Source organism: Mizuhopecten yessoensis, unplaced genomic scaffold (genome assembly GCF_002113885.1).
Source record: "Mizuhopecten yessoensis strain PY_sf001 unplaced genomic scaffold, ASM211388v2 scaffold8393, whole genome shotgun sequence".
NCBI lineage: Eukaryota > Metazoa > Mollusca > Bivalvia > Pectinida > Pectinidae > Mizuhopecten > Mizuhopecten yessoensis.
Genome location: NW_018407525.1, coordinates 75,932 through 99,483, shown reverse-complemented (window position 1 = coordinate 99,483; position 23,552 = coordinate 75,932). Strand labels below are relative to the sequence as shown.

General features: G+C 36.1%; 1 protein-coding gene across 3 annotated transcripts in view; it reads left to right on the top strand.

Moving 5' to 3' along the window:
* Positions 1-23,552, top strand: part of LOC110455889 (protein draper-like) — a 36,922-nt gene that overhangs the window by 7,691 nt on the left and 5,679 nt on the right. The window contains exons 3-10 of one of the 3 annotated variants that reach the window (XM_021506312.1): positions 11,600-11,842; positions 13,273-13,365; positions 15,444-15,545; positions 17,967-18,053; positions 18,569-18,661; positions 19,119-19,121; positions 19,668-19,763; positions 20,689-20,781. In XM_021506312.1, the coding sequence (XP_021361987.1) occupies positions 11,600-11,842; positions 13,273-13,365; positions 15,444-15,545; positions 17,967-18,053; positions 18,569-18,661; positions 19,119-19,121; positions 19,668-19,763; positions 20,689-20,781 (810 nt within the window). The remainder of the gene's footprint in view (positions 1-11,599; positions 11,843-13,272; positions 13,366-15,443; positions 15,546-17,966; positions 18,054-18,568; positions 18,662-19,118; positions 19,122-19,667; positions 19,764-20,688; positions 20,782-23,552) is intronic. The other 2 variants (XM_021506313.1, XM_021506314.1) reach the window with 2 other exon arrangements.

Sequence of the window (23,552 nt, the reverse complement as noted above, 5' to 3'; positions counted from 1 at the left end):
TCCGTGATGAGAGTGTCACACGCACCGTACTGTGTAAACATGTTGTATTTAGATGTAGTGACAGATAATGCACCCTTCCCTGCGAATGGAATAGCCACCAACAACTTATTGTACATATCTACTGCCGTAAACATGTATGAATTGCCCGAGAATGTAGTCACTGGACTCTAACAGAATATGACGAGACAATTTCTGAGACTTTGGTAGAATGCTATCTTGAAGATACTCAATAAGCGGTTTTAAACCGTTATCCAGTTTCTGAAACTCTCCGATTTGTTGCTCCGTCATGTCAATCCGAGAAACCAAATCTAGCACATTTTGTAAGTGATTTTGATGAGCCAACCTACATGTACTACCCGATTCAGTATTGGTAGAATCAGTGGTTTGTTGAGTTATGTCCTTTGAATCAGTTGTCACAGTGGATTACCTCTGTAGTTTTGTCAAACCATGAGTTTACTTCTACATGAGCCTCTGTACTGCCTGTATCATCCTTTGATGTATTTAGCCTATGATCAACTTCTACATCTGTTGTAACATCATATACATTCGTGTTGTTCATAGAGTCTTGTGGTAACTGAGACGGTGGTTCTACAGTAACGGTACTGACATCCACATTCGGAAGTTCATTTGCAAACTGAGCTGTCACATTAAGACTTCGCGTAGCTGCCAGTGCTTTAGGACATGTAATGTCAGAATCGAGTGTGCAAGATATTATATACTGTCGTTTGGATTCAGTCACACTTTGGAGTCGACGTTCCAATGCCCTCCAGTTGAACTCTTTTTGCTTTTTCTGACATCCTGGTTCCTTGACACGATTAAAGACACCTTGTGGACAATTTTCCTGCGTCACGTTGACATTTTGGTAGGTAGTTGACGTATGGAATGACGACGACGTTTGACAGACGACGTTTTACATTGGACAGAATACTCGTCTGATCCCCATCATATCCAATATCAACGTCTGTGTTCATGGTCACTATGGGTAATGGTATGGCGACAGAATTGACAATATAATTGTTCATATCAACTGTGTTGTGCGTACTGCCACAAGCAGAGTCACTGGCATTGTCACTATCTTTATTGCACAACAACTCTGCAATATTCGGACCATTCGGCAGCCGAATATGTCCTGTCGATTCCGGAACATAGGGGAAATGTGTATTCTCCTCAACAAGACTTTCGAATTCGACCTTGTCTGCTTGCGTCATACAACGTCATACAACGTCTGCCACTATCATCTGTGCTGCTGGTTTATAGTGGATGTCAAAATTGAATAGATTAAGTAGGGTCAACCAACGTTCATAAATGGCTCCCTTTAGTTTCTGTTGAAATAGCGGACGCAGAGCCTGGTGGTCACATTCGACAACAAATGTGTTGCCTCGCACGTATGAAGCACAATCCAAGATAGCTGTTGTCATACCTAACAGCTCCAGTTTTGTTGGACCATAGGAATGTTGCCATTTAGAGGGAGCCTTGGATTCAAACCGTACCACACGCGGAATCTTTAATTCAGTTTCGGTGTTATTGTGATATTGGAACAACATGGACCCAATCCCATTGCTCGAGGTGTCCACTGCTTACTTTAACTGTTTATCGAAGCGAGGAAAAGCCAATACTGGTGAATTTATCAAGATGTTCTTCAACTTTTTAAATGCGGACTGATGTTCAAATGACCATACAAATGCTACATCCTTTCTGAGTAGCTGATGGAGTGTTCAATGTTTGACTCGAGTATCCTTACACATCTGCACATTAGCACACAGGTTATTGCCATTTGATAATTGCTTTGAGCTACTAAATACTAAAACACCATCATCACTATCTAGTAATGTCGATATTGCTAAATTTGTACTTCTGTAGATATTAACAACAGATCTTGTAGTGTTAAGTGTTTTCACTGGTACACCATGGTTTAAGGTAACAGTTACTACAGCCTTGGCTACCAATAAACCTGCCTTGGACACTTGAGTACTAATAGTCCACACACACTCAGTACCAAAAGCAAGTCCATCGGGCACCTTTCCCCAAACAATAGCCTCACTATAAGCCAATATTGATGTCGTTTGTTTACGTTTGACATTGAACTTTGAAGATTTCACACATCTGTCAGAAAAATCTAGAACATTATTGTTTGACTTCAAATATGCCGTGCCAAAAATAAGTGGGTGTGACATCTGGTCAATAATATACACTGTGATTGTATGTTTACCCATACTGGTATTTGACTTTGACCTTTGCATTACCTTCAACCTTGACGGCCTGGTTATTTGGTTCGGACGCACAATTTGAGCTGGTCAGGTAACCCATCGATGAAACGGTTCATAATGTCAACATCGGATTTTCGCAAGCGTTTACCCTTTTGAACCAGTGTGTAATGGAAATCCTCTATTGGCTGGCCTGATTTCTACGAAATAGTGTTGAAAAATTCACTATCAGAAATCAGTTGGGGATTAAAATTAGGGTCAGTGTTCATCAAAAGTTTTCGAAATTTGATGAACCACGTGAGGGCTGTTCCTTCCACGTGCAAGTGTAACCCGGCGATAAACTGAGCGTCCCGGTTTTTCAGACCTTGCAAAACAAAATACGACGTAAATTCCTTCAAGAATCTAGCAGGATCCCCATGGGCATACCCGTGAAAAGTGTGTATGGGTGTGGGGGCGATAAACGGCATTTTCTGTCCTAAATTCCCGCCATGTGCATTTACATTTACTGGAGACCGCGAACGAACTGGTGTGATAGACTCGTTAAATTCCCAGTCCCTCAAACAACTACAATCGTTACTGTCATACAGTATATGCTACTTAGTTCATTCAACAGATTTTTAAGATTCTCCACCATGTCCCAACAAACATGTCTTCCGTCTTCTCCTTTTTCATTCTGTCTCAATTCATCTCCTATCTAGGAGAGTTACATACAAAACCGAAACCGAAAGTGAAGTATTACATCCAAAGTATCTCCCCTATGCATGTCATAATATGATATACATAATACCAACAATATGGCATTGTATTTCCATCGTCACATATACAGCAATGTCTTATTTCCTTCATTCAAAGGTTTAGGAATCCCAGAAGGACAAAACTCTTGCAGTATCTTAAAGGATACTGCATCCTGATAATAGGTCTGGATTTGCCAAGAAAAGTTGGAGCATTCTTGAGAAAAAAATAAACAAAAATATTGTCATGAATCAGACATAAGCACTGTAGATATGATAGTTGTAACTGTATGATATTGTTTTGTGGGAATATAGCAAAATATATTCTGCGAGGTCGTCAATTATTTTTTATTAATTTTTTACTAAAAGGTAGTTTGTGCTAAACCTCCAAGAAAACATAATACTAAACCTTGAACACATCAGCATCATTTCATAGAAGAAACACCTACTATAAGAATATACAGATCCCACTATGGAACTTTCGAAACTGTGTTTATGATAATAGGACTGAATTGTTATAAAGGCTTTTAAGAATGTAACAACTCATTTTGAATATACTTAAGCTAACTACCTGTCTCAGGACTACAGAGTACAGAAGCCGGTTAGTGTCACATGAAGTAAACTTTGTTATGTCGTAATTACGACTTAGTATGGCACTAACCGGCTTCCGTATACAGGACTGTCAGTCACTGGCAGATAAGCCAGTTTCCATCTCATGGTTTGCATGTCTTGAGAAAGCTTCTGTTGTTGTGTCTCAAGGATGGCACAGAATAAATAGGACAAATAACAAGTTGAAACTATGACGGGTTATCCATATCAATTGTAACATTCAATTTAGGTTACTAAACAAAATATCAAATTATTTTATTGATCAACATGAACTTTAATTGTAGTGCGTAATATGTCATTGTATTAAATGTCATCTAAGTGACAGGCATCTTGTTTCAAAAGCATATCCGATGGTAAGTTTACTAGAAGTAATAAACTGATGGATGAATGGTTGCATACTTATGCAGTCTATAATTTTATGGTGCTTAATTACTGAATCAATAGACAGAGTTGTTAAGTATTCATTAGGTGTCCTGCTTCAGTATTTTACAACATTATTTATAACATTAATCATATAATGAATATTGAGCAAAACAAGAAATGTTGTTTGTTTCCAGTTACCCTTCCTAATGTTTTTTGCCTTTTTTTTTTTTTTTGTTGTTGTTAAATTTCAAAGAAGCACTGTTAAAGTCAGGATCAATTCCTACATAACGTCGTAAAACAACCTACCTACCCAACCCTAATTCCTATTTTTGTTCAGACATGTAACAGGAAACAATCCATTTTTTGTGCCTACCTATTATTTTGGTAAAATTTCAAGGAATCACTTTTAACATGTAACAGGAAGCGAACCTGCCCATCACTAGTTACCATGAGTTGTAAACAAAGACAAACAAGAGGCCTAGAAGGCCTGAATCCCACAACTGGATAATTAAACAACCACAGTAGCATATTCTGATTAAATATATCACGTACTGCAACTACATTTGTAAAGGCTCTGTCTCAGCATATTGAAAGAGAAGAATTTAAAACACTTATAAATATTTCCCCACTATATTGTTACTGGGCCCCGCTCCTCTACCCCCAGGAGGGTCACACCATCTGTTTAAGCAAATTTGGGTCACCTTTGACGAAGAATACTCGAACTACAGGCCAATTTTAGTCAAAATCCACTGAGCCGTTTAACTTCAGGACAAGTGGATACACACCAAGGCTGATGCTTACCAAGTTTTAAGAAGTCAAAATGTTTACTGACGAGGCTTTTGTCCTGGTGGTGACATAATAATAACTTACACATTCCAGTATAGAAACAGTTTCAAACATTGTGAAACATGATGAAATTCTATATGCACTACTTCCATTGTTCATCAAATGCCTCCTCATTGTAGGAGTTGTTCAGTGTATCAAGAAAGTAGACGGTCTGCTGTCAAAGAACAGTGATCAGGTTGGCGAACTGGCACTTTACACCACTTCATGCTGACCGAATCAGACCTACAACAATATATGTAATTGAGATTTCGGTAAGACATCCAATATCACTCACTTACCACTGTTCCCATGAACTATAGCTATATAGATTTATCATCTCCTGTATGAGACAAGTTTTAATATGACATCTGCAACAATTGCATATGAGTAGGCCAGGGCTATGCAAGTTTGCGTCGAATGAAGCATACTTGTTTGAATATGGGGCATCACGATCTAATAAAAGTAGAACATTTAAATCTTGATTTTTATCCAAATTTCAGGCTGTCAGTTTTAATTAACTGATCTTGATCACTGTAAGCTGTTCTGAATATAAAACTTGCATCTGTTTCTCAGATTTACCAAAATTAATTATGAAGCACTATCAGGAAAAAACTGTACATATTGGATACCTGATATCAAAGTTTTACTTTCTACACAAACAATAAACGTATTAAACGTGTCGCAACCTTCCAAAACCGACTTGTCCCTTTGTCAAGCTATGACTATAGCAGCACACATACAATGTGTGGTGTGACCAATATCAGTATAGCATCTGTATTTCAGAAATGCATTTGAAACAATCCCTGTGTGTAGGTTAGGGTTAACATTTTGCCAGTTACCAAATATTTATGTGGGATTTCGTTATGGCTACAAGACTTACCGTACTGTTGACTGCATATTTTAAAATCGACTGCCACAATCAGGTATGCTTCCGGTTTAAGGGAGCGAGTATTATTTTCCGCGAATTTCGCTGGCGATTGAAGCGCCGGCAGTTGTCCTAGTGATAACTAAAATTCTAGAATGAATTCTAGAATGTTAGTTACTCATTAAGACGACAAGCGGCGCTCCATCATAAACGTTAGTTTCGAACTTTTATCATCTATCGTTTCAAAACGGATTCAAATCTACATATAATTGGCTTATTTAACCAAGAATGAAGTGAATTCTAAGTTAACACGAAATCGCGATCGATAAAACTAGCATAGCATGGAATAAAAAGTGGAATAGCATGGAATAACACGTAATAGATTTGTAAACGAGAACAACAACACAAATGTACATAGCATGGGGACTAGACACTTATCAACAAGGGAAATAATACTAATGTATATATAGTTAGATTCCAAACCTGAAGTAACTAATTCTATAAAAAATAAATATCATGGCGGTAATCCCCTTCCATAGAACCCTGGCCGACTTTGTGAAAGACAAGTGTGCTATCCACTTCACCAACCGACCATCCATTTTAATAACATAAAATATCAAATTGATTTATACACACATTGCGTTCAAGTCCAGCATTACGTATATCCTTACAGTTTCACAAACTAAATCAGTGATTATTATTAAGTATGTAAAGTTGTGTGTGTGCAGAACAATATGCATAAATGGAAATGCTCGTATGTGACTGATTGGGTTGGCACATACATGTACGCCTGTGTGGGTGTGTACATGTACGTGCAGATATATCTGTGCGTTACGGTCGCATGCGTATGTGTGTTTATTTTGCATTTTGATAACACACCCCTGCTCCCCATCTTCTACCACGTTGTGTTTAGAACACGTTTGGTAAAATATGTATATATTTAACCTTAGTTATCATTGTCGAATGAATTTGTTCTACACTTGACTATTGTTTTACATTCTATGGGAAGTGAACTGCTTGATGAACAACAAGACCTTTGTTAGAATAGTATTGATAGTTACATGTAACGGCGCCAAATAAATAACACGCTTCATCAAATATCTCAACTGTGCAAAGGGAGAGGGTTTTCGTCTGAGGTTCATGACGTATTAAAGGTACCAATCGTTATGGATAATAGCCGTCTAAGTTCTGAATTATCATTGGAACAAGTTGATGCAGTTGTGGGATCGCACAACGTTACACGATGCACGGTGTGCGCGCGATGTGCGAAACGATGTGCGAACGATAAAATCAGGACGATTATTGCTTGCACACATTTGTGCGGACGATGGGCGAACGTTGTGCGATGACAATCATGTTTGGTGTATATTGACAAATGTCTGAACACTATATACGGATCTGTGTTTAAACATATAAACTTGATTGCTTTAGTATGTTTCTGTATTCTAGCTGCATAATTTAATAAGCTGTTTTATTCAATTTTGAGATGGTATTTCAGTGTATTTTAAACGACCCAAATCGCAACATGTACGACTACGATTACAACACATCTGGACACGGTCCCGTATAGAAGTAAACACAGCCACTTTGTACATGTACATGGACCGTAGTTTTCAACACCCGGGGCACTTACAAACTCGTCAAGGTGTGACAATACAGGCGAAGGGGAGTTAAAGTATTTACCTGTTCTGTTACATGGGAACCAAACCCATTCTTGACAGTCTAGATGTTACTGTAATACTGTGTAACACGCATAGTAAAATTGAATATAATCTTTATTAATATGACGAGAAATGTATGTATACAGTGTTCGAGTCCTCCGGATTTTTTCAACCCGTAATATTGGCCAGCCAATTGTACCAAATTGCATATTTGTGCGAAGAGAAGCGCACCACGGGGCGATCAATTGTTAAATCGCACAGTTGTGCTCACAATGTGTGGACGATGTGCGAACGGTGTGTGACGATGAATGCACGATGTGCGCACGTTATTGTTTTGGTACTTTTTTCGGTAACACAACTGTAACATCTTAAGATAATGAAGTTGAAATGACCTGAGCTGGAGTGGTCGGGATCGAATGGTTTCAACTTTGAAATTCAACCGTGTCGCTGAACCACCAAAACAATCGTGATTATTGCATTATAAAAGCATACATACATTGTAGCAAAAGCAGATAAAAACGTTCTTGTTTCATAGGATGCAACTATGTTTGGCCTCAGGATCCGTCCTTGCTCTAGGTAATTTAGCCCCTTCGTCGCCATATGGAAAATATTGATACCCCTGCCATATAACTATACACAAGTAACGGACCCGAATGCACTCACTTTAAAAGGATGACAAAGGGTGTGGCTGAAAACCTGAATACTTTGTTCAATGGTCATAAACAAGGGTATATTACACAACCTGTATACACACATAAAAGCAGAATAATGGAATACCATTGGTCCTTGGATTGAATAGATGTGTAAATGAGCTAAAAATAAAGGCAAACACGGGATGTTTGGGCGTTTCAGTATTTAAAAGCCCTATTTTTCATTACTCATCGAACATATTTTAACCAGATTTTCTATGACGTATTCTTAGAGCTAGACAATTAGATGCTATGATGCGTAGAGACGGAGTCACAAAAGGCAAACTATATGTAATATTACTCTTAAGGACTTCCCATCCTTCGTAATACACATGTTTTCTTGTCGTTTTTTTTGTTTGTGTCGTCATTTCCGTATTGCGTGTCGGGCATTTCAATGCCGTATTGTAAATTACAGTAAAACCGGGTAAATAGTAGTGTGATGACATGTAATTGTGACGTCACGAAGTTGTTCTTTTGAATTAACCTGAAGAGCCATGTGAAGGGTGAAAGCAGCTAGTTTTTAGTCGGTCGATGATCTTATTTTTTCTATAAATATTATATATATATATATATACTATATATTTAACGGTTGCTAACCCAAGACTGAATGACGGTATATATGATAGTATGTAAATGAGAAAGGCCGAAAACTGTGAGAATGTTCTCTCACAGAGGTTGTTCTCCTACTTGAAGCACAGAACCCCTTTGTGGAAAATAATGGACAGCAACTGAACACCCTTGTTTAAATATTGGACAGTCACAGGTAACACCCATTCATACAGCATACATGGTCATGCATGACCGCAGACAGGTACAATTACAAGGTGTGTGTATTTAGAAATTCACATGCTTTTCATGTCCACACGAGATACCCTTAGCAAGCACTATAGTAGGTGTTAAGGTAATAGGATTGTGTCACCATTTCTCAATAGTTTTTTTTTTAATTTTGTTGTTATATTGCTTTGAAGTTAAATAAATGTTCTGCCCCCCAAACAATATAGGTTGTCAGAATTTTAAGGATTTTAAATGAAATTTTATGTAAAAAGGATTGAATTTTGATAAAAAAAATGAAAGGCACGCTTTTATTGCAAAATAATGTCAATAAAAATGTGACTGACACAGATTAGCATTGCATTAATCAATTTAAAAAATGCTGAAATTGTGTAAAATTAATTATTTATAGACGATTAAAAATTGTCATTTTATAATAAACCATATACAAATGGTATTTGAATGGAAGAGTTATCGTTCTTGAAAAACTTCACAGTTGTGAAATAGGTAGCCGGTTTCCTGAAGTACACAAAAATGGACACTTGTGACTCATTGATAAAAAAAACTGAATTAATGCCTGGATTGCTTTGAAATACTTTAATATTGAGAGAACACACTGTTCTGTCAATAATAAACATACAATATTTATCAGTTTAATATTAAACATTAGAATATGCGGAAATTGTGATACTGTCTCCCTACATTGTATTTTCAACTAGGGATGTACTTCCTATTTCCGTTTATTAATACACTCCTATGACCTTAATGTACTGGAATATTCACTCACTCCACTTCACTTCACTATGTTTAGGTGACAACGTGTCCCCATCAGCGGGTGCTGCGGACGACGTACTTAGTTGTGTGCTGCAATTAGAGGAGGATATCAAAAACCGAAACACCCCAAATTTTACCTTAAGTGTGACATTTTTTTCTGACATTTCTGATGAAGATACAATGATCAAAGTTACACAGGATGCAAAAACCACAGGTACACGTTTCCGAGCTCCAATGGATGAGAATGATGTGGAAGATTTTTGTCAAAATAGGATATGCTATGAAAACAGAAAGCAAAAGTCGATGGGCGGTTGCATTATTCTAGGCATGAAAAAAAAGGACGAGAAGGAATTGAGGTTTCAGAATTACTCACAAAGACAAACTAACAGTTATATGATCACCTACGCTTTTTTATAATTGAGGTCAGAACAACAACAGGAAAAGAATACAGACCTGGGATAAAGGAATGTTAGGTTTGAACACTACCCAAAACTTCTCGAGACTCTCATTTTCCAACTAGGATTACACTTTGCGCTACGTGCTGGACAGGAGCACGGAAATCTCCGTGTTGGGATTAACTAGCATATTACAGTGAAAACAGAGGTTGAAAAAAGGAGATACCTCAAATATCGTGAAGATATTTCTAAAACAAACAACGTTGGATTACAGCACAGCAAATTGCAGCCTAACGTGACAAGGGCATACGAAAATGATATCCGGTTAAGATATACGAAAAGTACATCAGTCTGAGGTAAATATCATAAATTAAAAAAAAATGTGCAATGTTATAGTTATGGGATGGATTATACATGCATGAATGTGAGTATAATCACGAAATCGGCAATTTCACATCGCGTATAATTACATGTATGTTATTACAATGCAATACTAATTAACTACACAACTTTGTACATATATTTGAAATTGCTGCCAACAATATTAGTTATATAGTCAGTTACTGACCCACTTCAGAACCATAGAGGGTCAGTAAGATTTAAAGGGAGCGAGGGCGGAGCCCGAGTCTCCTATACATCTTACTGACCCTCTATTGTTCTGTAGAGGGTCAGTAACTGACTATATAACGAATTTTCGCATCGAGGACCCTTTTTTGCTTAAAATAAAAATGATGTAATGCATAACAAAACAATATGAATATTTAACAAATTTAATCAACTTTGATAAATGAAAATAAAATAAATTATATAACAAAAACATAACGTGTAACATTTTTTTGTCCTTGGAACAAGATATCACACATATCGTTAACATTTTCTTTTACGATACAATGTAGCGAATAGGAATTCCGGTGGGCATTGTATCATTTTTAGAAATAAGTTTTGAAGCGGTGAGCAATGGGCGGCCATATTGCCCTATAATGGAATCCTACTGACCCTCTATAGAAAATTAGAGGGTCACCACGTGACAGCTCTAAACCAATGGTTTTTGGACATTTTTGGGCGATAAATGATGATTGAGGGCAACAGCTGCTACCAGACTTTACAATGCCGGAACTTTAATGAACAACTCATAACAGAGAAAACAGGTCATCGCTCTAATGATGTCCGTACATACAAACGGACAACAGATAAACAGCTTTGTGACGTCAGTGATATTTTACATGGAAAACGTCAGAAACAGCAAAGGAATGTGTCGATGACAACAATAATGTCAGCAAAGATCATCACAAAGAAATTAATAATTCTACAGCTGGAGTAACAGTTAACATCAAATTTTGATATGAATTGTGTGCACTGGCTATTTGATTACATAACACTGTAAAATTATGCTTGACAGTTGTGATATTCAGTTAATTATGTCTTTCTTGACACGTATACGTGTGCTAATTTCTTTGAACATTTGGATGGTTGCAATCAAGGGTTCTGGTGAAATAAATAAATCTTTCCCCGATCAAAATCTTATTTTGTTTCTTGTTACTTGTAGCCGTCCATAACTTACCAATTCAATGAACACTTAATTGAAATTAACGGACAGTTGCTGCCTAACAATGGACACCTTCAGGTAGACATTAGATGTAAGTATACATTATCATATATACTGTACAATGAGAACAATGGATGATGTAACAACTGTGTTTTATTTATTGTAGATGAGGATTCACTACACAGACTCGCCGGATACGAGGTATTGCTGTCTAATACACGTGACTGGACAACAGGAAGCAGATGTCATAAGGACATCACTGCTGAGAAGGCGTCCATGTCCGCAACACAGTACATTACATGTGCAGGTGTTGCCCGGTATCTGGCCATCTACAATGACCGTCGAGTAAAAGCAAAAACGTGGTACTCGGATGATGCTATACTGGAACTGTGTGAGGTACAAGTTTATGGTGAGTTAACTTAAATCTATCACAGAACTGAACTATTGTGTTTGTTCACAATTTCGACTGATTATGTATTACAACATTTTCAACTAAATGTTTTACTGAATTCGTATTCAATATGTTGATGTTGCTATGGAACTAAGTTATTGAGGAAAGATACGAAACACCTTTTTGTTAATGTCAACAAAGTACGCAGTTTAATGACCGAATATAGATTTTATCAAGTTATTTCATAGAAACACTGTATGCTATATGATTACAGAGCATATCAGCCCATCGCGTTCAAATATTGAAAACTGTCTTGGAAAAGACATGAGATTAAAAGTCGTTCTCACTGCTCTAAGCAGGGATACATAATTATACAATGTAGATAGACCGTAACGTGACGAGTTAATTAATAAAACCGCCCCTACCACAACCCTCAAAGGTTTGACAATAAATAGGCTATGCTGATGAAATCACTTAAATGAAAATGATGCCCTCAACAGTCAGGATGAAATATACTGCAAGTATACTATAACACATGGTAATAAAAAATGAAAATAAAAATAAGATCATCGTTTTTAGAAAAAAACGAAAGATGAGCAAGTGACGTCAAAGTATGTTATAATTCGTTTTTACGTTGGTGATTTATTTCAATTAAAGACGTTTTCTGTTCAAATACTGGCACTGGTAATTACCTGGTTACCATAGAGCCAGGTGTTTTGTCAACTTTTACTTCTACGAATATAAACCATATTATGACCTTCAAACAGTTTTTTCTTCAAGACATTTCACCACTTCATTAAAAAAAATTAAGAAAATTGTTTAGAACAAAGACATTTGTGCATGTTTCTGATTTAAAATTACATACAATTCATAACGACGAACTTGCTTGTTTAACAATATGTGAATATGTATTGGTAGTTTCCATACCCTATTTATCTCATTTTTTTATCCTTACCTGTACTTTGTGATAAATCAGGAGCTGCACATTTTTTGAATTTGTAATGTATCAGTAGTAGTAGTAGTAGTAGTAGTAGTAGTAGTGTTATTCATGTGCGAGAACATATGCGCATTTATCAATGTAGTCAAACTATGTTTCAGATAAATAAATAAAACAAAACCATTATAAACTAAAGCCAACATCGCTTAACAATGGCATTGCTGGTTTATTGCACTTGAAACAATTTTATTACGTATTACATTACATATGAAATGGTACAACCCACTCAACTCTACTCCCATTTTGTTATTAAGGTTGGGTCATGTATGTTGTTGTGAGGAAGAATGTTAACATTCAATTAGTACGAATTCCGTTTGCTTTTATACTTATATCCCTTATACATAATACATCTAAAGTAATACAAAAATTGCCCCTGCTCAGTATCAACACATCGTATCACCTGGATATTATGCTCAAATTTCGTTGGTAGACATTGCATTTCTTTTACCAGGGTGTCCAGTTGGAAAATACGGAAATTGCAATTGCAATAACGACTGCATGAACTGCGTCAATAACATATGTGATGCAACATCTGGTACATGTGGTACGTATCTTTGATCTCTAATATTTCCTACACATGAACAATAATGAGAATAGTAGAGCAAATTTGTTGTCGGGTATTTCATACCTAAGAAATGAGAACATTCGTATATATAGCTAATTCTTATATTAATGTTGGTTTTCATTCGCCCATTGACTCTGGTCTTTTTATGATATGGCATCCGTCTTTGTGAGTGGTATTTTGTTAAGTGTTTGCTTAATATGACCACATTCATGTGATTTGGATGAACAAAGCTATGTGTACTCGTAATACATATTAAATGCGTTTTTGTATTATATTGTCAAATGTCAAAATTATGCTAACCAGTATATCTCTGGCAATGTCTGTAAATGCGGGTTTGACAAAATTAATATATCAGTCAGGGACAAAATTATGACATCAACTTTACTGCAATTTATATATCAAGGAACATTTAGATACAGAACAGGACAATATATATTTTTTAGAAAATTGAAGAAAATATACGATATCATTAAACACAGCAGAACAATTGTATTATACTAATAATTGAAAAACCACGCTTGAAAAATGTATATTGATGCATTGATAAGGCATTATTTGTGTTGCTGGACCACAATGTTCAAACCACAATCTTTATGAAAGGCATGTACATGTATTTTTGTCGGCAGACAATACATTTATAACTGAAATATTTTCTGCAAATGCTATACGTTTTCTGCTTTAGAAAAGGCTTGATTGATAACCAAAGAAATCCTACCTATACATTTTCCAACGTTTCAAAAAGTCGGGATACTAGCATATCACACTTCGGACAGGACAAACAATGCTTCTTCTCTTAGACCTCTCCACTCTCTATCATTCCTTATACTAAACTTAAGGCACGCTCTTTCACTCCTATTGTACATATATATGCTTGTAGATAATTTTGGAGCATATATGGTAGAATAGATTTCACATTCATAAAGATAAACAATGTGTTGTTTTAAAATAAGAAAAAATAGTTTGACCATCGCGATCGTGNGGGCGGGGGCGGGGGTGTTATAAGTAAATAAGTGTTATGTGTCTTGTGTTGCCCTCATCTTTATGATGGTTTCAAGATTTTCTTGCCGGAATTAACCTTTTGCATAACAACGCCCGACCTGCAGTTGAACAGTTTCTGCTGTATTTGACGTTTGTTTTTTACCATATCACCCTACGTATAAACTTACGCGGTTTCCCATCACGACATATACTGCATACAAAACAAACACTAGACAATGCACAATTTTTACCTGCGTATGAACCTTAGTCCTTTGACCTGTTGGTTAGAGATGTAGCATAGCTAGAACATCTTGAACGTTCATGCAGGGAATATTAGGATTAGTGTTCCAAAGTTCCATTTAATGTAAATGACTGTAGAACCAATGCCTCGAAAAATGTAATAGCATATATTAAGATATAGACCACAAAATCGGAAAGTATCTGACTCTAACCCTATTCATTTCCGCTCCCGTGAGTATTATATTTAGTTGATAACTTAATTAGTTGATAAGTTACTCAGATTAATGAAACTGTTCTATGTTCTAATAATGTCAGCAAGTTAAGATGTTTATAGTGTTTAAAGTGTCAAAAATGATTGTTTGGTGTTAATCACTATAAGCGAATATATGAAATATTTTTGAATAAGCTAGTTCATTGACATTACATGTTTTTGAGTCACAAAACGCACCAGACGTACTGTTTACATGGTGCGAAGATCGTATGTAAAGCTCTATGTTGAGGCAGTTGTTGTCTCCGTGGTTTATACATGTTTGCACAAATGTGCCATTTGGTAGGATTGTACGATCAATATAAGGTAATTGAAAAAGAAAACATTAAAACAAAATCAAATCAGAAAGGATCGTTTATATCACTGATAAGACAGTGCAATGCGATTAACAGCAAATCGAAATACATCTTGACCTGATATGTACTGCATTTTCAGAGTTTGATACCACAATGATCAACACGAATGTAAATTTATACATTTTATGCTAAAGTGTACACACAAAATGGCTTTAACTAAAACTATAAAGAACAACATTAGGACGTAGTTATCGTCTATCAAACTCAAATTTCAGGAGATTGCACTGCTGGATTTTATAAAAGCGGTGGAAATTGCATCCCATGTCCGGTTAATTGTTTGGGAAATAAATGCGACAGTCTTAATGGAGCTTGTGCAGGTAAGACATAACGCTTACAAGCTCTCTGATAGAGAATGTGTTTTTTTTTTTTTTTTGCTATGATAGATCTATTTTCATGATTAATACTTTTATTATTATTGGTTTTGAGATAGACAAGCATCAGCAATAGATGTACTAATAACTCCTTATTTGTATCGTCAGTTAGCTTTATCAGAACAAAGGCCATATCATTCAGAGACTCCGGAGGTGGAGTATAAGGAGACTATAGTTGTTTTCCCTCCCATAACTATTTAGCATTTTGCGGTCTGATCTGTTGACGGCATCTGCAAAATAACTGTCAAAAATGACCTGATTCAGATGAAACCTGGTATATATTTATGTGATTCAATGGCAAAGGTTAACGTCATTGTTTGGCGTGAAGAGACCACTACACCTATGCTATTAGGATTGGTCTATGTGTTTTGCCCGTTGGTGTTTTATCCCTAGTCATGACATTGAAACTGTTAAGATCCCCAACTTACAGCCGCGTGATAGGTATGAAGAATCGGAGACACATATGTCCCCAGATGTAGCTTGGGGGTCCCGATGGCGACATATTCCTGAGACTGTAAGCATAGACTTACAAAAGAAGAATGCAAGCATGCTGCTCGGAAAGGCACCGTAATCTGATCATGTAAATTGGTAACAGTATGGGAACATTTGAAATATCCATCCTATGGTGATAATAAATACTAGGTATGAAGCCAAAAATACTTACAGTTCTGCGGTGTCTTACCCACCCCTGGTGATTCCTTGTATTTTATTTTGCTTAAAGTGTACAGTATTAAACATTTTTTGAATTGAAAAAAAAAGATGAGCTAAAGGCCCTGATCCTCTTGCTAAGTAATGAGAAAAACAACATATGCCAACGTGTTAATAAGATTCACATTATGTGTAGATACTTAATGTAGTTAGGATAACCAACTATTATACAAATTATATTTTAGTTTCAACGCAATAAGTCAGCTTTCAGTTAAAAAGTCATGTGCGGGTATGGGTTTTGGACGAAATAATTGCAAATCATAAAAAATTGCATTTATATTATTATTCAACATATCATCCTTAGTTTACTCGGGCTCCACATTTTGTCCACATTTATAACCAGGTTATATATTTGGACATGTCCTGAGGTGATGATATAAAATGACTCACACTGGGGTTCTGGTTTTGGTGGTATGCATGTACGAGCCCAGGAGTAATCAGATAAGTTTGGTAAAATATACCAAAACATTGAGTGCTGTTGTAGATATACATGTTATTTGGAAATAAGAAATCCATATTATAATCCTCATATACGTCGCATGTCAATAACTTGTTCGATCGCTACGTCTTTAATTTGTTATTTTTCAAAAAATAAAGAAAAGAAATAATTTCAATTAGGTTATTTCCAAATATTGTGTAATTAATATCAGTTGATTAGTGCTTTCTGGACGAGTGTAATTATTTTTTTATGCAATTATTATTTCACATAGACAATGGCAGTGGGCAAGCGTTGGACCAACACATGGACATTACTTGTTAGATTTACTTTATCCAGCCAACGTTGGCCCACCATATGAAAATTAATGGTTGGTTTTACAATGTTCAACCAGCATTGGGCCAACAGCATTAATCCAACGCCGGCATAAGGTCAACCTAACGACCAATAGTCAACGTTGGGCCAACGTATGTATGCTTTCGGGGTATTATTTATGAGAAGGTTTTTTATTACACAATCAACACGATTTTCTATGTGACGTTTTGATGACTAGGACGATATGTACACTGTCACCTTCATCAGACAAATGACCTGTGAAGCGTATGCACACAAAGGTGTCCAATGTGTACGAGTTGTCCACAAAATCGATGTCTATTTCAGCTACGCTGTAAGCGCATGTATAATAGTTGTTATATATGTATCGAAATGACTCGATTCAGCTACGCTTTGTTTAATAATTGGTCATATATGTGCGAGAGTCTTTGAGCCCCCTCGTCTCTATTTAGAATTTGCCCACAGCGGCGTATCTAGATGGCTTCATTTATATGCCACTTGAACAGGTTATATGGTATTTTACTTGGTCAATATGCACGTGTAAAAATTCCAATATGAATGACGTTATAAAAGTCAACCCAACGCCGAAAACAAATCAGCATGCATTTGTTAATTTGTTCGCTAAACGTTGCCTATCCACTTTCTTTAGACAGCTGCCTGTGAAAGTGACGAGAGTAATGTAACATTGTTAGATGCAATCGCCCGGGGGAGGAATTTGCTATGTTTGCGGTATATTTAGCTTTTTGTTGTTCTCGAGTGGTATTGAAGGAAACTCACCTTAATAAATACTAGCAATAAACAATCTGTATGGAATAGTAATACTATTCCATTTTGGTTGTGCACCTGGTACATTCACAATTTGTAAAATCATTATCACTTTTACCTAACAGACGGCTGCACAGCGGGATTTTCAGGCACATGGTGCAGATGTCCAGTAAACTGTAAGGACACAATCTGTCCTGATGGCCAGTGTACAGGTACTACGTAGCATTCAAACACAAATATACATACAAAAATAGTTCAACAAATACATCTATTTGGGTTCGGGTCTACTCTAAAGACTTACAACGTACCACAATAAAATACACGGATGTGTTATTGATCTGCAAACAGTTGCAAGGTATAAGTGTGCAGACATAGAAGTCGGCATACGTGTATGTAGTTCTAGTTTATTTTTTACAATCACAATTTGTGACAAATTCCATGAACAATAAAGCATTCCATCGAATAAAACCCATAAAGAAAAGTTGTTGGATAAATCTTGCTACATTTGTTTGCATATCGAAGTATAACATGATTTGACAGAACATCGGAATGCACTTTGAACATTTAAATTCATTCAAAGCTCATTTGTCATAGTTATATAATCTAGACAATAGCTTATCCAACTACAACGTAATGATTCCTGCAGATGTGTTTAAAGGTATTCAACATTTTTAAGTGTATATCTTTCAATATTTACACGTTCAGTTCAAACATTAACCTATTTCAGACTGTACTGATGGACACTACGGAACAGCCTGTACACCATGTCCTAGTAGCTGTAGCGCTAACACATGTAACAAAACGTCCGGACTTTGTGTTCGTAAGTAGTATTCATCGTCTTCTTTCAGAAAGCTTCTTGGATGCTTACAAGATCAACATGTTATTTAATTTATTCGGTCGGGAGTTGAAACGTTACAATAAAGTGACTACCGATACATGCCTATTCATCAGCGTATACTTTTGTGATGATGGATTGACAGTTTTACACTACATGTACTGATAACATATTTGTTTCACTTTCAAAGAGTTTATCAATAATATACTGCTGAAGTGATTATTATATATCAAAATCTCATCCGATTATAACAGTAACAGAGTTGAAATGCTACATGTCTACAGTTGACTGATCCATAGGAGAAATAGTTCATTCTGATGATCAAACATTACCTTTTATTCTAAAAAATAAATAAGATAATATAGTTTGCGTGACAAACATCGGCTAAATTAAAGTTGCGAGAATAAACTGTTTCATACTGTTTTGTTTTGTTTCTTTTCAGAAGGTGATATTGGATTTTATCGCAGTTTTTGTAATTAGTCTTGCCCTGTTAACTGTAAAAAAAAAAAAAAAAAAAAAAAAAAAAAACACTTTTGCAATCCATAAAATGTAACTGAGTAAATCGGGAAATCTCAATCAAGGGTCAAGATTCTGTAACATAACTCCAACCTTGCAATTGTGTGACGGCACATTACACCCAAAACCAGCATGAGCACGCCGTGCGTACATCGTCCACACATGATGCTCACAGTCGTATAATTTAGAATTCGATCACCCCGTTCTGTGCTTATGTCCACAAAAATGTGCCATTTAGTACAATTGGTTTTGATCAATGGAAGATTTGAAATAATGTTCATTGTGTATATGTAATTGCTGATTAGTGTATTTTGCATTTAAAATGTTGTGCAGTCACATTACTGTACTACAAGACGACATCGCCAACGACCATTTGTTAGTCTGTTTTGGAAATAATGAATAGTGTTATTTTCGTTGCTTAACGAAAGTCGCCAGATAAAAGTATGTAATACTGTTTTGTTTCTTTTCAAAACAGAATGTGTTATTGGATTCTACAGTAGTTTGTGTGATCAGCCTTGCCCTAGTTACTGCAAAAACAATGTTTGTAACAAGGACAATGGTCAGTGCACAGGTAAGACAGATGTTCCCCAATTACAATTACACTGCTGTACTTTTTACTAGCAATACACATCTGAAATAGACACTAACAATATATATGTAACTAAGAGTATTCGGGTTATCTCAATCGAATACTAAGACTCTGTAACATAATCACAACCAATGCGCAAGCTGAGGTTAGTATGTACTTACATCGTAAGGTCAGGAATGACAATCCGATGTCAGTTAGTATCACATTATTGAGTTTTAATCTCCTGATTAGTCCGATATTTTGTTGTTTATTCACGATATGTTGTTTACCTGTATTTTGTCTCGATCCTCAATCTAAATAACCGCTGCACCACCACAGCTATGTTTGAACGTTTCCCCTTAAAACATAATCAGTACAAATGAGAGTCAAGAACATACTATACAGTATTATATATGTATATAATCGTATGAAATAACCCAAAGTATTGATGCATTGCAGTTTGAAATTTGGCACCAAAAAAAGTGCTAGACAGATTAACATCTAAGCACTGAATGTAACAAAGGATGTCCCTATTTGAGTTGACAGATATTATTCATCAAATGCCTGAAAGGAATTTTCTATAGCCGTTCCAATGTTTCGTCATTGTGTCTGTTTCAGCTCTGTTAGATATAATTTTAAGCGTTCAACAGTAAATAGTAGAAAACAGTATTCAGTGTATATTTAGTGTTCGTCATAAATAATGCAGCTAATTTTATATGATGCATAACAATCACAGAGGTATATAATTAAAGGAATAAATTAATAATATCTGTTGATATTCTTGCGATGTAAATGATATTGACATATATGTGAACACACAGTTTGTTTTAACTGGGCATGTGTAAGCATTGTTGATATATTTCACATGGAGTTATTCAATTTTGTCCCCAATACTACTGTGACATATAAAAACTGATCATATTTTCAGAATGTAATGATGGATTCTACGGACCAGCCTGTACACCATGTCCTAATGGCTGTAGAACTAACACATGCGACAAAACATCAGGACATTGTGATCGTAAGTAGTATTCACAAGCAAATTTCAATTCGTGATTTTCAAAATAACGATAAAAAGTAATATCCTTAAGTTAACATAAAAAACGACCACCGTTGTTTTACTTATGATATCAAACGACCGTTTGATTCGTCAATTCGGTAACGCTTGTCTATTGATGAATTCATAAAACGATTGAATGATTTGCATAATAAGTAATATATATATAGATATGGAGCTCTTTAGATAATTCTTATTTGTCACATCTTTTCGATATTTTAAGAATGTGATGAAGGATTATATAGTAGTTTCTGTAATCGGTCGTGCCCTATTGACTACCAAAACAACATATGTAATCAGGACAATGGTCATTGCAAAGGTAAGGAAACTACTTTTGTGCGGGAACGGAGACATTGCTTATTTATCGTTGAAGAGTAAAGTAAAAGGCAGATTTAAGATAATCTATAGAATATTATGAAAAATAATTCACATATTCACACTGTTGTTAATGATGATATTTTAGTATCTAAATAACATACACAATGTAATAATAGACGCAGGCACACAAGATTCAAGATTCAAGATTCAAGAAATTTTATTTACCGTCGCATATTACAAACAAATAACATTAGCACTGTAGTGCTATTCTTGCGACAAACATAGGTATACACATATTAAGTAATTTAACAACAAATATCACAGAATACTAAAATGGAAGAGAGACACAAATTTATACATTACAAAGCATATCACATATAAATTAGAAATAATATCACAAACGATAAGTTCCTGAGGTGAATATTACTATGTGTTGGTGCAAATTGCACAAGAGCCTAGATGGCCATCCCAGGTGCGCAGCAGTCTACAAATATTTTGGTAGTCCTCTATCTTTCTGTACTCCATTGGCAGACTGTTCCACACCCGGGCCGCCTCAAATCTAAACGATCTCTCGCCATACATACATTGTGGTATTCACCATTGGCATCCTCAGAGTGTCCTCTCTTCTAAAATTATATAAAACATTTCTTCGTTCAATAAGATCATGTAAAAATGATGGTGAAGTGCTATTATAATCTTGAAAGTTTCTATGGCCATATTTTTTAAACGAGCCACATGTAAAAAATCAAGCTTGTTTTTTTTCAATATTTCTAAAACTGATGACGTGTAGTCATTTTCAATAAAACGTAGAGCCCTCTATTGGATCTTCTCCATCTTTCTCGCGTTTGTCAGGTTACAAAAGTGCCAAGCCAAAGGACAGTAGTTAAAGTTATATCGGTTTAAAAGGACTTAAAAATAGTAATCTTTCCTTTCTTTGTAAGATGACTACCTAATCTCTTGAAAACTGTTAATTGCTTGGATGCATTCCTACATAAACGAGAGATATATACATCAAATATTAGAAGGAAAACAATATCTACACCTAAAAACTTGGTGTACAAACACGAGCCACGCCGTCCGATCAATTTATTATACATATGTAATAGTTTGTGAGAGCCATGTGACAATTTACTGGTCATTTGTATTGGTACATTAGATAATAATAATAATATACAGCATTTATATAGCGCCCTATATAATTTGTAAAATTACTCTAAGGCGCTTTACAACATATGGATAAAAGTAATGGTTATAATTGTGAAAACAAACAACAAAGGCTTGCAATCACTTTCATACATTTAACAAGCAATGTGCACATAATTGAACAAATAAAAGGGTGGTATTTACATGACGTCTTTGCAAAGATTCTAAAATGCAGACGTGAAGAGGTGAGTTTTTATGTCCCTCTTGAACTTGGCCAGGGTATTCGACTTCCTAATAGCAGATGGTAAGCTATTCCACAACGTAGCCGAAACCCTCCCAAAGCATCTGTTTCCGTAGGTCACAGTACGAGATTTTGGGACACACAACAAAGATTCTGACTCCGACCGCAGTGATCTTGACGGCTGATACAGGGTAACAAGTTCCTGTAGGTACTGAGGAGCTGTTCCATTCAGTGCCTTGTATGTGTATACCAGAATTTTGTACTGCGACCTGTATCGTACAGGTAACCAGTGCAACGAATAAAGCGCAGGTGTGATGTGCTCTCTCTTTCGAGTACGAGTAACTAGCCGTGCTGCAGTGTTCTGAACCCTCTGCAGACGACTAGTTAGTTTGTCAGATATACCACAGAGCAGGGCGTTACCATAATCCAACCGAGAGGTAACAAGTGAATGCACCAAAATCTTGCATGCATCTGCAGTTAGAAACTGCCGAATATAGCCGATGTTCCTGATCTGGTAGTAACAGGTTTAGGCAATAGTGTTCACTTGTTTCTCCATGTTCAGAGAACTGTCAAAGTATACCCCTAGGTTTTTAACAGCTGGAACAGTCTCAATAGTTTTGGCACCAACCTTGAGCTGGAGAGCCATTGTTTGCTGACACTTTGGGGAAAAGACGATTAGTTCCGTCTTTTCCTGATTAAGTTTAAGCATGTTGGCGTTCATCCAGATACTGATATCTGTCAGACAAGCTTCCAGACTTTCTGAGACTGTATTCCAACTGTCCTGTGGTTTTATGACCATGTACATTTGTGTGTCATCAGCATAGCAATGATAGCGAAGGCTATGGCGACGACAAAGCTTTCCAATCGGTTTGGAGTACATACAATATTTTCGTGGTCCTAACACCAACATTGCAGAATGTGATATTGGATTCCATGGAAGTTTCTGTAATCAGTCTTGCCCTGTTAACTGCAAAAACAACGTTTTTGATATAGACAACGGCCAGTGCCAAGGTAGGAAAACATTTTCTCCAGG